Source organism: Rhinolophus sinicus, linkage group LG03 (genome assembly GCF_036562045.2).
Source record: "Rhinolophus sinicus isolate RSC01 linkage group LG03, ASM3656204v1, whole genome shotgun sequence".
Lineage (NCBI taxonomy): Eukaryota > Metazoa > Chordata > Mammalia > Chiroptera > Rhinolophidae > Rhinolophus > Rhinolophus sinicus.
The window spans coordinates 124,349,269-124,366,917 of NC_133753.1; the positions used below are offsets into that span (position 1 = coordinate 124,349,269).

Genomic DNA, 17,649 nt, shown 5'->3' on the forward strand with positions numbered 1-17,649 from the left:
CTGCAAATGCCTTACTTACTAATTTGTTTACCTGTACCTTGAATTTGTGATTGGAATTGTAGAATTAAGTTCCATTAGGACAGTGCCTGGGTCTGTCTTGTTCTCTGCTCTATCTCCATACCTAGCACTTTGCCTCGTACATACCGTGTTTCCCCAAAAATAAGACCTAACCAGAAAATAAGCCCTAGCATGGTTTTTCAGGATGACAACCCCTCAACGTAAGCCCTAATGTGTCTTTTGGAGCAAAAATTAATATATGACCCAGTCTTATTTTGGGGAAAACACAGTAGTAAGGAGATGCTCAGTGAATATTTATTGAAGCAAATGAATCATGCCAGGAGGAGTAACTGGGGCCACCAGGGAAGCTTCACACAGGAAGTAATTCTTGACCTGAGGCTTGAAGGACCCTGTTTAAGATGTAGGATTCACACCAACTGGGGACTGATTCAAAGACAAGTTGAGGAAGGTCTCCACCTTGTGGGAGTGGTTACATGGAACTGTAACCATTTGCATAAACAGAGAACAAAAGATATTTCCAGATTTCCAAAGGAGATGATAAGTTCACTTTGAGATGTAGTGAGTTTGTGATGTCTGAGGACCATTCAGATAGGGGTGGGCCATGGATACTTAGACAAAGGGCAATAGGTCTGAGTTGGAGACAGGAATTTCTACTTTTTACCTTGTAAAGCCACCAGAAGAGTCACCAATGAACTACTCCTAAACATAATCCTTCAGGGGTCACTTTAATAAATAAATTCCTCTTTTTTTGTAATTTTGTGAAAATATGCTGAAGCTAGACTTTAAAACAAAGCTAGATTTTCAAAAGTGTAAATCTTCTTTATCTCATTAATTTGTCTCATAAAATCTTGCTTTATATATGTTGCAAAAATACAGTTCCATCTAACCTCAGTTTAGCCTACCTGAAGCTGAAGTGTCAAAATTCTTGACTGGTTGGATTCCTGAGCATGTGTTTATATATCACCAATTGAGGCTTTTTTCATGTGTGTCCTTAAATTCCTGGGGTGGGGGAGATGTTAAAGTAAATTGCAACTTATGAAAAGTGGACAAAAAGAATTCAGGACATTAAAAATTGCAAAACTGGAAAAGTAAATGTGTTGACAGAAGGAATCAAGAAGTCTCTGACCTTAGTAACCAATGAAGAGTTAGCACCTGTGATTTATGACAGAAAAACTATTCCCTATTGTCAAGCTCTTCCAGGGAGAAAGCAGTTACCCACACACTTCCTGGGCCTTTGGTCCCTCTCTCCCCCCAGAACTGGAAGAGCACCCACCTCCATGGAGGAGAAGTCAGTGGACTGCTAATTTGCACTTGAGGTTGTGAGGAGGAAGCAACAGAACTCCAGGGAGATGAGAGGAGGAAGAGGAGAGGCAAAGCTCTAAGAAGACAAAGTGGACAATGGAGAGAGGGAGACCCTGGAAGGGAGGTTTCAGATGTCCATCCCTGGTGGGCTCCGTTCGTGGGAGGCAACTTGACACCACATGTTCTTCATTGTCCAACCCTAAGATTTTTCTAATGAGTACCTGAGGCATTTTTACCCTTTCAACTCTTCAGGGCATAGTTAAGGGATTACAGCTGGATGCTTTAAAGCACTGACCTTTTGGTGCAAAATGAGGCAAATCCATGCAAATGAAAACCTGGCCATTTTTCTTGAAAGTTCTCCTAATGTCAGCCTCTTAAAGTGCACATTCTTAAAAATCTCAGGGACGTCTCATGGGTCTTCCCAATCATAGAGCCAAGTTCTCACTGTTGTATTATGATGCCTTAGAGGATCCACAAAAATAAAACTTTATACCGTTTTTAAAAAGTGATTAGGACATATTTTTCAACTCCAGAAAGATGTTTAATTTAGAATGACAGGACTACATACAACACCAAAACCAAGATAAACCTGAAGTATGAAATCTGTGTACTTTTAAAAGGAACTGTAATGAGAGATATGTAAATAACTACATGTGTGTAGAGTGGGAAGAGAACCTTGGTTTTTCCATTTGGTTTTCTGACAATATGTCATTACCAGTATTTGGTGGACTAACTGACACGTGGTGTCATTCAAAACTATTTGTGAACTAAATTAATCACCTTAAAGAATTACGGGCTGTTTTAGGGGTAACGTAGGTGCCATTTTTACAGTTTTGCCTACAGAGCCATCTCATTCCTGTAAATTTCCTGAATTTATGGGATAGAAGATGGAAGATGAGTGTGTGAAAAAGTCAAAGAAGAAGGCAGAGAGGAAGGCCAAAAAAATAAGGGAAATCAACGAGTGAAGGACTAACCACTGGATCTGGACATCCTGAGGTATAACTGGGGAGGTACAAGAGCATGATGGATAAGAGATGGGATTCTGGAGTCAGACTTCCTGGGTTCAAGTCCAGGCTTCACTATTTACATTGTGACAGGTAATTAAATGACTTAACTGTTTTCCTCCTCAGTTTTTCCTCTGTGAGGTGAGGATACTGATGTCACAGAACTGATACAAGGACTATACTGATCTAACTGCCTGCCCCTGGGGAATGCTTGTTTCAAGTGCTATTTTCTGGGAAATTGAGTGCTTTGGGTGAAAGGGAATGCAGTCTAGTCATGGTTTGGACAGTCCAATCAGTGTTGCTAACTAGAGCTGCGATACTAAATGTGACTCCCTTCTTTTTTTTCTACCTGTTTCTTTATCCGGTTCTTGTGGCTGACTATATATATATATATATATATATATATATATACATATCCAAACATACATATTTCTACAAGTTAAAAGGAAAGTATTTACAACAAACGTGTAGAATTATCATTATTATTATTATTATTATTACACCTTCATTATTCTTTACATGTGTATTTCCATAAATTCCAGGGGACAACACTACCTGACGTCTGAAGTTTCTGGCAAGGGTTTGTTTACCTTCTTGAGTATCTTCACAAGGAGAGGAGGTAAGTTGCTCCAACTTTTAAAAAGAAGAGCCTCATTCTAAGGCAGAGTCTTCTGTCTTCCAACCAGCTGTTTCTCTCTTTGGCCAGCCTCCTCCTTCCATCTCCCTTCCCCACTGATTGGTCATGTGAGAAAGGTGGGCAGGTGAGCAGTGTGAGCGATAAGTCTGAATATCTTTGCCTCTATTGAATCCTAGAGTCTAAGGTTGACAAATCCCACTGTACTGGGACAAAACTTTGCTCAACTGTCAAGGTGCTTGAGTTAACTTCAAAATTAGATTGAGTTTGTATAAAATTTTGTTTTAACTACACCACACTATTAAGGGACATCAAAATCCAGAGACATTTTTTGTTATTCCACCTCTTGAATGATAAGACAAGCACTACCTTCATGTAACAGAATATACTGTGTCAGCTTCTCAGAGCACATTTTTGCACTTCTCCAGTGTTATGCAGGATATCCATTGATTATTTTAATCAATTTTAAAATTCAGAATTTCCCATGGCGGGTGGAACATTCCTCTTTGTTAAATCTAATTAGCTAATACACACACACACACACACACACACACACACACACACACACACGGGTGCACACACAGAAGGATTTTAAAATAATTTCCTTTTACTTGTTTTGGAACAGCATTAACTACCAGTATTATTTTTAAAGTTTTGCACCACCCTTCAGGTAAGTTTTAAGGCAAGCAGAAGGTTAATTTTTAAATGTATTTCATATAGTCTGTTTTGCATGATAGGATAATCTGGATAAATCTTCCTTTGAGACATTCCTTCCACTTATCTCTTTGTTTCTGCAACAGCCAGCTTTTTCTTCACCTCCAGGAGAACTAACTTGACTTTTTCAGGGATTTTCCATTATTTCCAGATGCTGGACAAAATACACAATTGAAAGCACCATGATTTTCAGGTTTCTCACATCTTCATTTGTCCTTTTTATTTTAAATGCTATTTTCATTATGTTTTATAGAGTGACACAGGTTACAAGTCATCCTATATTCACTTTTACAATCAGAGTTCACATTTAGCAAAACCTACAGCTCTTTTTCCTCTTTTTGTTGCTAGTGTCCCCCATGTCAGTGGCTCAGTTCTTGGTGTTTTGTGTTCCTTCCTGAGACTTACTGAATTTTTGTATATGGAGGCACTTTTCTGAATTTATGCTCAGTGTGGGTTTCTCAGTGATGAAGTGGAGAATCCTTCTCATCTGTGCTGACTCCAGCAGCTGTGTAAATACAGCTGGAAACTTGCAAATGGACAGGACCGATTGTAAATAGGTTTCCTTATGTGTTCTGGAATGCTGTTTGGAGAACCACGAACTATGACTTTAAGATGAGCCTCCGCAACTGCAACTTTCTTACAAGTATTGAATGAGACTTTCTGGGTTTGGACAAAACCTTGCCCGTGATGGACATATTACTTCTTTAGCCTTTCTTGGACTAATAACCTAAACTTCATAACAAACAGAAATATTACAAATTCTGTAGTCTTCTGGATGTTTGGTGTAAGGAAGGTGTATTAGTTTGCTAGGTTTACCCTAACAAGTACCACAGACTGGGTGGCTTAAACAATAGAAACTTATTTTCTCACCATTCTAGAGATCAGGCTGTCATCAGCGTTAGTGTTTTTTGAGGCCTCTCTCCTCGTTTGGTAGATGGGCATCTTCCCCAAGTGTTTTCACATGGCCTTGTCTATATGAGTGCCTGTGTCCTAATCACCTTTTCCTATAAGGGCATATTGGAGTAGGGCCCATTGTCGTGACCTCACTTTTATTACCCCTCTAAAGACCCTATCTCCATATGCAGTCACATTCTAGGTACTGGGGGTTAGGACTTCAACATATGAATTTTGGGGGAGGCACAATTCAGCCCATGACAGGAAGAAAGCATGAGGACAAGGCAAATGGTGATAAGAAAATTACCAAGGTTTGCTGTGAGAATATTGAATATGTGAGTTCTGCGCTCAACAGATAAAACTGAACTCATTGTCACCCCCTTCTCTTCCTACATCCACTATTGTTCCTGTATTTTTCTGTTTTAGGAAAGACCAACATCATCCAAGTGGTCACAAAGCCAGAAACCTGGGATCTTCTTGGACTCTTTCTCCGGCTAATGTCTAGTACCCGTTCAAGCCCCTAGTGAGTCCAGCATTCTGCCTCCATGATTTAACTTGACTTCTTCCCTCTCCTTTCCCATGGTCTCTACCTTAATTTGGGCCATTCATAATTACTCACCTGGATTACTGTAAAAGTCTCCAAATGATCTCTACTTCCTCAGTTCCACACCTTTTCCCTTTTCAAATCCATCCTCTGAATTGCTCTCAGAATAATCCTTCTAGGAAAAAAACCTGTTCACATCACTTTCAGATTAAATTTCTTCAACAGTTCTGTATTGCTTTAAGCATAGAATTCAATTTTTCAGCTCAAGCATTCAACAAAATTGTTTCCCTTCAGTCTGATTGGTTGAACTTGGGTCACAAGCTCATCTCTAGCCCATTATCAAATCTAAACAATTCAATGCACTGATTGTCTAAAATAATTAGGAACTGCGTCTTGGGGTCACCTTCCCTGGAACTTGTGGGCTGTATGGGAAAAAGATGGAGACCAGGACAAAATCAGGTTTTCACTAAGAAAGAATAGGAGGAAAGACATAATGGGTGTTAGGCAGGTAACCAGTAATGTCTACTATACTCTGTTCCTTCATGCAATTTACAGTCAAGAGGTGAAGACAGAAAAATGAAGCCAAAGTTACAGTGCAGTGTGATAAGGACAGTTATAGAGCTCTGCCAGGGTCCACTGTGAGCACCAAGACTCCTTTCTAACCCGGACCAAAGAAAGTTTGGGATTCAAAGGAAGTTTCCTAAAGGAGGTGATCCATAAGCTACATTTATGAGGAATGAACGTGAGTGAATACCTTGAAGAAGGGGAAAGGAGCATTCTGGCAGCAGGAATAACAAGTAAAAAGGCCCAAGAATCATGCAACAATGACTCTCGGAAAGCTGCACATCATTCAGGCTGACCAGAGAGGGACTAAAGATGAGGCTAGAAGGAGAGGCAGAGGGAGATCAGGATACACCATGTAAGCTTTTTATTCTATAAGCAACCTATAGTACCTGTTGGTACCTTGTACGCAACACTAACTAAAATGTCTGTATGCAATTTGACATAATACAGCATGCTGGTACTGTGGTATAAAGCCCAATTGAGAGATGTAGAAACTGAGACTAAAAGGTTAAATAACTTCTCCAGGGTCACATAGACCTGGTTCTAATCATTGTATCCGTAGCCTTTCACCTGGAACTCAAACTCATGCAACTCGTTATCCTAAGCAATGACAAAGAATGTAAATAAACAAAATTGGGGGAATATACACTTGGATACAGTTGGATATATGAAGATAATTGAGATGGAAATATCTAAGGAAGCCTGAAGGAAAAGACTGTCTCTTGGGCGTATCCTCCCCTTTTGACCAAATCCTCGGTTGAACTGTTCTTTGGTAGGGACAGAAGACAAGTCAGGTTCTGAGCCAGGCTGCTTCAATCCAATTTCTTATCTCACGATCTTCCCCTGCCTCTGCCCAGACTATCTTTCTCCTGTTTTCAATTTTCTGACTGTTGTTCATTCTTCACAAATTTAGGTGAAGTATCACCTCCTTTAGGAAGCTTTCTTTGAATCTCTGGTCTGATTTAGAAAGGAGCATTTGTGTTCACAGTACCCAGGGCAGAACGCACCAATCATCTTTATCACACTAAATAGTAACTTTGGCTTCGATTGTTTCTCCACTCCCTTATCCCAAACCATAAATTCCGTGAAGATAAGGACATTGCCTACTACTTCCTCCTTCTTCCTAAGAAATCCTTGCTTTTGTGCATACAGTCCACATAGCTCAAGGAAAGCCACTGCATTGCATCTCAGGGAATGGTTTTGTTTGTTTAAGCCAGTGCTTCTCAACCAGAAGCAAGTTGGCCCCTCCCAGGAATATTTGATATGTCTGGACACATATTTGGTTGTCACAACTAGGCTTTACTACTGGCATCCAGTTGGTAAAGGCCAGAGATGCTGCTAAACATCCTACAATGAACAGGAGAGGCCCTCTCCCCTCCACATAACACTAGGGAAGGACATAAAGGAACTCACATCATGTCACCTCACTAGGGAAATGTAGCATCCCTTGGCTCCACCCAAGAATCATCCATCAGGCCCCAAAAATCAATAGAGCTGAGATTGAGTCACCCTGTTGTCAGTCAGTGTTTCTGTGACTTTGCTTCCTGCCTGTTCATGGTCTAGAGAATGAATATGCCCTAAGTAATCAATCAGACTGAAGTGAGGGACTGATAGTCCATGACTGGGAAAGAGATGAAAGAGATGGATGATAAAGCTAGGAAGTTCAGTTGTGGTCATGTTGTGGCAAGTTTTGAGTGGAAGGCTAAGTATGGTCTTTATCCTGTAATGGAGCAGCGGGTACCATGATTACAAAGGTGTTTCAGGAGACTGACTATCCCATACAATATCTCATACAACCTGCACGGTAGATGGGCAGGGGCAGAGCATGGTAGCCAGGAGCACTGCGAGACAGGTGTTGCTACATTTCTTGAATGAGGTGACATGGTGTGAGCTCCTTTATGTCCCTCCCTAGTGTTAGCACAGTCTCCTAGAACCAGAAAGACTCCAGAATGTTTCCTGGATAGTTAGATTGTGACCTTTTGGGGAAACACAGTAAATAGACTACATTCTAACCCAGTATTCTTATTTCTTAAAATAATGACTTACCTGTATGTCTGTGGTTATAATGAAAAAAAATTAACAGATAATAAATCCCAAATTTCCCTGTGTTTTTAAAGGACATCTTAGGCAAGTTTTTAGGTAAGTTTTAAGTTTTACATAAACACTAAAGTTAGTGTGTGTGTGTGTGTGTGTGTGTTTTATTGTAGAAGTAACTTTTGAACATATCTTCCTGGTATAGATTTTTTGGTCAACGTGGCAGTGCCCTCCTGGGTTTCTTTTCAAGCCTGACTCAGGTGAATGACAAAGATCTCAACGTTGATGTGCCCTTGACCAGCTTGCTGGGGTTTCACACCTGCAGAAGCAGCCCTCAGGCTTCTGCCCTCTCCTACCACCCCACTTACTAGCCAACCTTCTTTCTATTGTTTTTCTGGCAGGTGAACTCTGTCCTGGTGGCGTTAGGGAAGTTTGTGGAGTTCTGTTTCTTTGTTCCTAGCAATGGCTTCAAGGGAAGTTTTTTTGCAGGAAAATAACTGCAATATTTTAGATTAATTCAGGGAAGCTCCTAGCGGGCCCCTTAAAAATAACACCCGCTGGCAATCTAATAAGTATTTGCTGCTGCAGTGGCTTTTGTAGTGTGAAAGGAGGATCTACAGTCCTAGAAACAAGCTTATAGAGAATTTATTCTTTAGAATTAAGAGTGTAAAATATTGCATCCAAGGTGTGCTATTTCTGGATCCCCCAAAATACTAAAATCTAAAAAATAAGACATTCTATAAACATTTATTTTATAAATTCTCCTCCCCGCTTTTCTTTTGACTGTTATAATAGAAAACATTGCTTTTAGTGTTTACAAGTAAAATGTGGATGGCAAATTTAGAAGATAGTATGAAACTTTATGTATTCTTTTCTTGGCAAAGCTATTTAATTAGAAAATAATCTTCCTCTCTGACACTATAAAATGATATCCTGTTTTGCTGGCAACAGACCAGTTTGTTCGAGTTTGTAGCAAAATTTTGAGCCATTACATTACTATGAAGAGACATTTAAATAAGACGAGTTTTCAAAAAAAAATCAGAAATACAAATCATTTTTTAGAAAAGCAATCTACAGTTTTAAAAAGAACAATTTCAGTGGGGCAGAGAGTGAGGGACATGCTAAATCCTTCAGCAAAGAAGGTGATTAATAGGGGAGTGTGTCTTGGGCTGATCACACGCCAGGTCACAGCCCATGCTGTCGGTGCACGCGTGTGTCCAAGTGTGTGTGTGTGTGTGTGTGTGTGTGTGCACGCGCGCACAGTCCGATGGCCTCTGGGCCCAGCCTTCGGGGTGCTGGGGTCCCGCTCTTCCTCGCGGGCGGGAGCGGGCGCGCGTACAAGTTGGGGCGACGTGGCGGTGGGGCGGTGGGCCCACCCGCGGCTGTGCGCAAACGCGTGCGGCGCCGGCCCTTTGTGTGCCTCGGTGGCTCTGTGCGGCTGCCGCCACCGCGGGCACCATTTTCTGCTTCGCTCAGGACAGGCACATAAAAGGGAAGGCGGCTGCAGCCCGTCGCCGTCCTCTTTCCCTCAGATGCCCTCTGCCGCAGGTTTATTATTACAGTACGGGCCGCGCCGCCTCTCCCCGCGGCCCTGGCTGGCCGCCGGGCTGTGCAGCGCCCTGGCCGCCTTCATGCTTGGCGCACCCCCAAACCGCCTACTCCGCCTCCTTATTTGTCTGAAAAGCAACCGCACGTCGAGGCGGAGAAGCCCGCCGGGGGCGGGAGCGGCAGGGCTGGGTGTGTGTGCGCCGTGCTTCGGGGGCGGGGCCGGGGCGGCGCGCCGATCTGTGGGCCCCTTTGTCCCCCTGGGGCCTGGCGGGCTCAGAGGGGGCGGCGCAGCGCGCGGGGCGCCGGTGGTGCGGGGTGCCGGGGCGCGCGCGCGCTTTGGCTGCTCGCCGAGGGGGCCCCGAGTCGCCGATTCCTGCAGAGTAAGCAGTCTGGCTCCACCGCGGCAGCACAGTGGCAGCAAGGCTGGGGCGCTGGCGCCTTGCCAGCCCCATCAGAATTAGCTCATTGTTCACTAGCACACTAGCAGGAGAGAGAGAGAGAGGGAGAGAGAGAGAGAGACAGAGAGAGAGACACTCTCTTAAAGAAAGAGAGACACACACTCTAGAAGAGCACGAGGCAGGGAGACCTTCCCCTCCTTTTTCCAAGGCTGCACTTCTTGGAAGTGAAGCCGGTTTGGGTTTTGTTTCCCCTTCCCCCTCCTCTTCCTCCACCCCTTTCCCCCTCCCCCTCCCTTTTCTTCCCCCTCCCCCAGCTGTCTTTCTAGCATGATGCCCTTTTTCATCCACATTTGTGTTTCAGGTGTAGAGAGGAGAGAGTGAACAGGGAGCGGGGCTTTTGTCTGTAAGTATATGCCATTCCCATCCCCGGCCGGGAGCGCTGCTTTCTCTTTTGTGTTGATTCCTTGCTTTTGCTCTTAGCTGGATGGACCCTTCAGTACTGCAGAGTTCATGCTTCTTCCCTCTAAATTTTAAAGAGCTGAAGCGTGTACCTTGGAGAAATTCTGGCATGTTGATCCTGCTGCATTAAAGCTGCAATTTAACTTTGGCTTAAAAAAAATACACAAGTTAAGAGGGAGAATTCTTTGGGGGAAGGGGTGGGGTTTTTTGCTTGTTGGTGTGGTTAATTTTTGCTCTTCTTGCTCATAAAGCATTGTTAGGAACTGTTTTGTTTCTTTACATTAAATGCACTTTGGTGCATGCACCCTCTCCCCCCTGCCCTTTTATTAAACGAATTTGTGTCCCTCCATTTTTTTACACTTTATTACTCTTTCAAAGCTGCTGCTGCCGCCAAGGGTCTTTTCAGGCATTCAATCTTGCAACACTTTTTTTCTGCATTTTCTTATAAAGCAGTTGAACTTTGGGGGTGGGAGGGAAAGCTTAAAAATAAATGACTGCTTTATGCTTGGTGATGATAATAATCTGATTTGCGTTTATATGTTTATAATAACATTATAGGAAAAGCCTAAGAGCTTATGATACCCTTTAGGAGAACTTTTAGTTTCTCCATTCATCTTAATTTTTGTCATAACTTATGTTAACAAAAGAACTGTGTTCTGATCACATAAAGGTTGAGAGGAAAATCACTGCAGCATGTACATTAATGTTGATTTGGTTTAGGGAGAAGGGCATAATGGTGTATATTCCTGACTCCCCCCACCCCCAGTGTAGTTTTTTGTTTTTCTTTTTTTTTTTTTTGTAACACGGAAGGTTATGTAATGCAGTGCCATTTCCAAAAATATCCACTCTGAGGCATTACACTACACGGTGGAAGGCTGATTCCTATTCTGCTGTCTTGATTGCAAATATACTGCCAGTAGTATGTCTGGGAACAAAGAGCAGCCAGAAAACAATCTATTTTTATCACTTGGTTCTACTTTTAAGTTGCTAAACCTTTTGAACTGCAATTTAAAAATGAACCAAACACTAAGAATAGCCCAGGACTCTGCAAAGCCAGGTATCAAGGATTCCTTTGTCCCCTATTTAAGCATATAGACCGCTTAGAAAGCTCTTTCCAAAGCCCCAGTGATAACAATAATTTGCATGTAACTTATCTTAACCACAGAAAATGAATATTTATCTGTAACCTCTAAGCAGGCATTTTTCATTTGCTGACATGTGGTAAGGCAATTTGTCTACTGTACTTAAACATATTTTGCAGGTTGGTCTCCCTGGACTGAAGAGAAGGGAGGGTGCAAGGCCAAGACTGTTACGATTCTCAAAATGGTAAGAATTGGTCATCAGAGAAGATTCTCAGTAGCTTCTTATCAGTCTTTATTCCATATAAATATCAACCACCCACCTTCATCCTGCCTCAACCCTCCATTGTTCCTACCTCATCTGACCTTTAAAAGGTTCTGTCTCCTTTGTGGGAGCTTTGCAGTAATTTATATGAATTGGATGTGGTGAATTAGATCTTTTGATTTTCAGTCATTTTGAATTGAAAACTGAAATTGCTTTTATAGACGTGAAGATTTATTTAGCTCAAATACAGAAACCATTCTGTTCTTTAAGAAGAGTGATGTATTGTGACTTGCATGGCAAGGATGAGCAGAAGGGCTCAAACAAAGCAATGGGTATTTAGAGATAATCAGAACTTATGCAAAAAGTGGGAGTCTGTGTCCAGCTAATCAGACTGTTGTAGTATCTGCTATCTTTAAAAACAATATATGAAGAGCATGGACTTTTATATTAATATACTCTATTGTGTCTCAGATATAATTGGCATTATTTTTTGTTGATTTATAACCTTCACGTATGAGAGACATCCACTCAGTTTTAGGAGTCAATCATGTTATCCTCTAAATGAAAATATAACGATTTCTGACAGACATGATCCACAGAGAAAGCAGTTTAGTGTTTGATGCCTAATTAAATAAAGAAATAGATGAAATATACCTTAAATGCAGCTGAATAATTATATTAATCTTCTATGAAAAATTTCCTCTTTGGAAAAAAGTCGAACTGAAAAAAAATAAAATAGAAATGTCATAAAACTTTTCAGATAAGTACAGCATGTCCTACAGCAGATGTTTATATTCTTTAAACACCTCTTTGCTACTAAGAATGTGTAATTTCCAAATTTAGTTTTTCCTTTTTGAAACGAGGGTGGAATTTAATGAATCAATTGAATCTGATATACTTGGTGTTTTCTTTGAGAACAACCCAAGTTGTTCTCAGCTTCCAAGGAGAAAAATGAATCAGAAGCAATTAAGTGAGTTCAGCTTGAATCCTATTAACAAGTAGGCTCTTTATTTTTTGTATATGCCTCACCTGTCATTTCAACAGGTGGGACAAAGCACTAAACAAAATAGCTTTTGTTTGGACTTTGATAATGATCAAACTGAGGAACTTGAGGTAGAAGAACAAAAGGGGTGAACAGAAAATTAAACTGATTAATGGGTTTTGTGCAATTGGTTCCTAACTTCATATTAAATTCCTAATTAGCTATTGTCATAGAGTACCAAGATGGTAATAATATCTTTTACTGTGACTGGCCACATCACCTTGCCTTCTAGCTCTTTATTCCAGAATCTTACTCTTTGTGTCACCATAGACAGACCATGAAGTTTCATGTATATGCTCATATGTCAGGTGACCTCTTTGGTTAAATATGAATTTGACTGCTGATCCTGCCAAAGTTACCCCTATAGATCAAGCTCAGAGAGTAAATATCATGTTTCTGTAGTAGTGGTGGAATGAGCTTTGCGGAAAGCAAACGTGTGCCAAAGCCGAGAATGAAAGTTGGAACGATTTGAATGCAGAAGAGCAAATTTGAATTATTATTACATGTTGTTAATTTCTTACAGTTGTCGTTTATGTATGGTGGCAGAAAGAGAAATCACAATTTGTTGCTCTTGGAAAGATTTTTCCTCATGGAAAAAGTCTCACAACTTTTTGGTGATCCTTTCATCAAGATGTCAATCCCTTTTGGCACAAGCCCATTGCCTGAAATGAAACCACCGACAGTTATTGTCTGTGGGTGATTCCAAGTAACTTTCTAGCAATGCTTTTATTCCGGGAGATCTGAGCTCTTAGAAGTTTTTGCACATATTAATGTAAAAAAAAAAAAAAGTTTCGATTGTGTTTTTTTTCCAACTATTATTAGAGGTGTTTTGTACCTCCTCTTTTTCTTTTGCCTTTTTGGCAAAATGAAGTTACTGTTTTCCTTAATTAACACAAATTGCTTTGCTGATCTGTAACTCACTTACTTAAAGCCTTCGTCCTCATGCAATAGAAACTATTGCTAAGGATGCAGTAGACTTAACACCTGGCCACCTCTAGAAAATATATAAACATGCCCTTTCTGTTAAACATGTTATTCCATTTACAAAATTTAAAAAACTAAAGGCGATCTAATTTCAGTGTAGTTAGCCTGTTTAATAAAGAGCTTATTCCAAACACAAATTTATAATCGGCTCGTTCCAGTAAAAGAAATTAATTGGTAGACTCCAGAATTCAAAACAGAGTGATTCAATATCTAGATATTTTACATACCCTAAAATGATGTTTCACAACAATAATTTGAAGTCACTCATGAATCCTAGTGTCTTTTGCCTTATCAAAAAAAAACAACAAAAAAACCACTTTGTTAACTCTAGGAGGCGCTAATCACAGTGTATGCTGTATGGGACCCTTTGTGCACAACTCCAGGCAGCGCCATTTACATAGATTATAATGCACCTGGGGTTGTACAATTTAGGAGAAGTGTTAAAAGTTTTGTGAGTATAATTTGCCATGTCTTGGTTCAACAGAATGTTCTTTTCAATAACTCATTCCCTAACTTTTTAAATGTTTTAGTAAGCATGCCTTTTTTGAGTGGCCCTTATTTTTTAAATGCAATTAACAAAATATTGTGAGTCTATAGAGATCTTCAGCATTTCTTTAATTTATATTTGGCTTTTTGGCTTTTTGCTAAGTTTTAATTTCTAAGATGATATTTTATATGAGTCTTTGATATTTACTTAGGTGTGTTATTTTAAAAGTACTTGGCTTTAGATAAGTCAGTGAGAAGAAAACACTTCAGAATGCACAGATGGTCTTATTGAATACTTTGGAAAAATGAATTATTTAATCCATTGTCAAGGTTAAGTCCTGATTTTCAACACGTTTACGCTCTGTGCAGTAAATGTGCCTCTGAGTATGTGGGTGCCATGGATTCACAGTGGCACAAAGCATGGGCTCATTATGTTTTAACAGAGACCTAGGAATTGGAACAATTTAAGTTCTCTCTAAGGCTGATGCTGAGCTTTTTAAAAAGATGAGTTGACTCCATTGTATGGTTCATGGAGCTCTGCTTTCTGTAGTCTGTGAAGTGGCATTCATGGGTTTACAAGGAGACTCTTTGAATAATCTCTCCATTAACATAAGGTTTTCCTGTTTAAAGAAAAAGACAAAGATTGAGGAGGGATGTGGTCCCACTGGTAATGTAAATTGACAAGTTGCTCACAGTGATTTGTGATTGGGGAGATGCTGAAGGCTACCTAGGAGGGTAATTTTATATGGTACTGTCTTCTCTTTCAGCAGCCCTTTCAGCACACTGTAAGGGGGAGAATTGGGAATTGTTTGGCGAATTAGGACAGTAGGGATGGTCTATCTGGGTTTAACCCCAGTCCAGCTTCCTTTTGAGCTGAATAAGTAATTCAGGCAGGAGAAGGTATTTGAACAGAAATTGTGAAATAAACAGCTATTCAGAGTATCATTCTTAGTTAAACCCAATACAGTTCTTAAGAATTTGTATGTAAATCAGATCATCAAAAATACACGGAAGGAATTCACTTTATTTTAAATCTTAAGATGAATACTTCTAAAATAGGAAAACAGACTCCTAAAATATGAATACTTGACTAAGCCGAGTAACCTCCAGATGATTAGTTTGATCCATTCAGTATTCATCTGCATTGGACTGACTGGGGAGCCTGACAGAAATGCTGTGACTTCCTTGGTCTTGCACAGATTTTTCTTAGTGTTGTTTCTGGCTGGAAAGTCTTTTAAGGCCTTATCTTCACAGGCAAAGTGAAATGAAGGGTTGAGATAATTATCTGAATAATTACGCTTAAAAAAAAAAAACACACCTTGATTTTTGTCTGATTCATCTTCGTTATTTAAAATGTTGCTGGAATGATATCGGAGTGGGAAGGATTTGCCTGAATTACTTGAATAATTCCTTTGTTATCCAGGCAAAGACTAGGAACAAGGAAATTTTATCAGCAAATCCAGTTAGAACATACCAGAGGAAAATGTATTGAATATGCTTAGACTATGTTTGGTTGATCAAGATACATTAAAAGATTCCAGTTTGAAACTTCTTTGCTTTGAACTGGAAAACAGGTTAACCACAAATCTCAGCCACAGCTGTAGAAATTAGGGTTGCTAAAAATACCGTTTATTGGGTCTAACTTTATCTGAAATGGATATTTCTAGATGTATTTTGACCTAGGGACAACTTCAAGAATTTCTCCTTTCAGTGCCTTAAAAAATAGCAGTGATCCTGAAATTGATCTGCTAGTGCATGACAAGTATTAACAGCTCTAATGGTTTGGGATTTAAGTATTAACATGGCTCTCAATTACATTCTAAATATCAGTTCACTTGTTAGTAACAATGGCTTGGTATTAACCTGGGTATAACACTAGATTATATTCTCCTCATTATTTGTTAGTTGGATCATATGCTTTTTTTTCATTGACCAACTACATTGTAAGCACCCGGAAGGTTTATAAAATTCATACACAGTGCTTAATAAAGTATTAAATATATGTTAGAAGCTCAGTAACTATTTGGTCTGTGCATGCTAATATCTATTAAGTTGGACTTTTAAAATTCATCCTTAACGGCTTAATCATGTTAAGTTTTGGTGAACTAGAATTAATGTGCATCCTTACCTTCTTCTAAAGATCTAGGAAGTTGAAGTGAATGTATTTTAGTTTCCACACCAAGTTATTTTCCACAACTTATTAACAGAATCAAAAACAGGGGTTAAGCCATAAAGCCACTTGCCAAAAAAGAGCGGCTTTCGACTGCTCCCCTTTACCAGCTTTCCGTGCCACACTCTGAGCAACCTGGTGAGATGCTAGCTCTCTGGGTTTGCTCCACTCCAGCTGTGGTACTCAAAGCTCACTCACCGCAACTGTTTCTGCAGTCATAACAATCCCCTCTGGGGTCCAGGAGGAACTTTGCTCCCAGCATGAGAACTTTCAAGCACTCACTTATTTCCAGTATCACCTGATTCTGAGATACTATGAAAATGATCCCAAGAACAAAAGGTGCCATGTCTGAAATTATTGAAGAGACTGACAAGAGTCAGCAGTAAGAGTGTGCATCTATTGTCTTGTCAGTTGAAAAAAGGTTTTTCGGTTTTCGCTTTTTGATCATTTTATTTGTGCTTAGTTCTTTGCCTTATGGAAAGGACACACTTGGCCTGTGCCCACAGTGGATTCATATTTTAGTTGTGGTAGGAAGACTAACATTCATGACAAACTTAACAAACAATGTAATACAATATAATCTAGTGCTAAATTGTAAGGTGCAGAAGAGTGCATTATTGAGGACTGGGGATTGTAAGGGGAATTTTTAAGGACGTAGACATTAAGCTAGACCCAGTGATGGTAAATATATGGCATACATGCCCCCACTCACTCCTGCTATACCTGTGGCAGACATTACTAATCAGCCTCAACAGTCATTATTCAGCCTGACTATGATTTCAAAATCCTCAATATAATGTACAATGCATGAGTGATTGGAGTTGGCACAAAATTTGAAACGTAGAAGTGGACTGTTTGCTCCTTGAGAGCAGGTGCTATGCTTTCCTAAGCTTTTTATCCCTGGGGCTTAGCACCAGTTCTTAAGAAAGACTGCGTGGGTGAAGAATTAAGACTATTTGGGTAGATTTAGATAAGAGAGAAGTATATTCCAGTAAAAGGGCATACATTAGAAAGGTATGCTTGCAAGCGTGAGCATGATGCACGTTTACTACAGTAGGGATTGTCCCTGTCCCTGTGGGGCCCCTGTGCTGTCAAGGACGGACCTCACACACTAGACCTAGATGGCAAGGACTGGATGTGCTGTGCGGTGAGAAGCCACCGAGCAGGCCTCTTGGAGGCAGCCTGAGGCTCTCACTCAGGTTCCAACCTGCATCAGGTTCTTTGCCTTTTGAATGTGCCCAACAAGGAGGAGCACACACACTCACCTGTTTCTTCTGGAGAAATGGAAGCTGACTTGATTGCTGCCTCTCACCGCCCTTGGGCTTGGGTGGAGTGGTGGAAAGAAGGAAGGTCGCTCGGTAGAAAGAATTGGGAAAGAAGAAGGGAGCACACTTAACCTCTTTCTTTTGAGAAAGTGGCAGCGCTTCCATCGACCATTCCCAGCATTTCAAAGATATCTGCTTGGCCAGAGAGGGTGTTGCTGCTGTGTGAGCTGCCCAAAAGTGGATAC

General features: G+C 40.5%; 1 protein-coding gene and 1 long non-coding RNA gene across 6 annotated transcripts in view; both read left to right on the top strand.

The window, feature by feature from the left end:
• Positions 1-5,244, top strand: part of LOC141570676 (uncharacterized) — a 285,839-nt gene extending 280,595 nt beyond the window's left edge. Inside the window, exons 8-10 of the long non-coding RNA XR_012494975.1 lie at positions 2,152-2,316; positions 2,867-2,943; positions 4,993-5,244. This is a non-coding gene — a long non-coding RNA (uncharacterized LOC141570676). The remainder of the gene's footprint in view (positions 1-2,151; positions 2,317-2,866; positions 2,944-4,992) is intronic.
• Positions 5,245-9,525: 4,281 nt separating this feature from the next.
• Positions 9,526-17,649, top strand: part of NREP (neuronal regeneration related protein) — a 28,153-nt gene continuing 20,029 nt past the window's right edge. The window contains exons 1-3 of one of the 5 annotated variants that reach the window (XM_019727774.2): positions 9,526-9,636; positions 10,016-10,057; positions 11,375-11,439. In XM_019727774.2, the coding sequence (XP_019583333.1) occupies positions 11,437-11,439 (3 nt within the window). In that variant the 5' untranslated portion in view covers positions 9,526-9,636; positions 10,016-10,057; positions 11,375-11,436. Of the gene's footprint in view, positions 9,637-9,722; positions 9,879-9,907; positions 10,058-10,962; positions 11,171-11,374; positions 11,440-17,649 lie in introns of those variants that run through there. The other 4 variants (XM_019727773.2, XM_074328609.1, XM_019727772.2 and 1 more) reach the window with 4 other exon arrangements.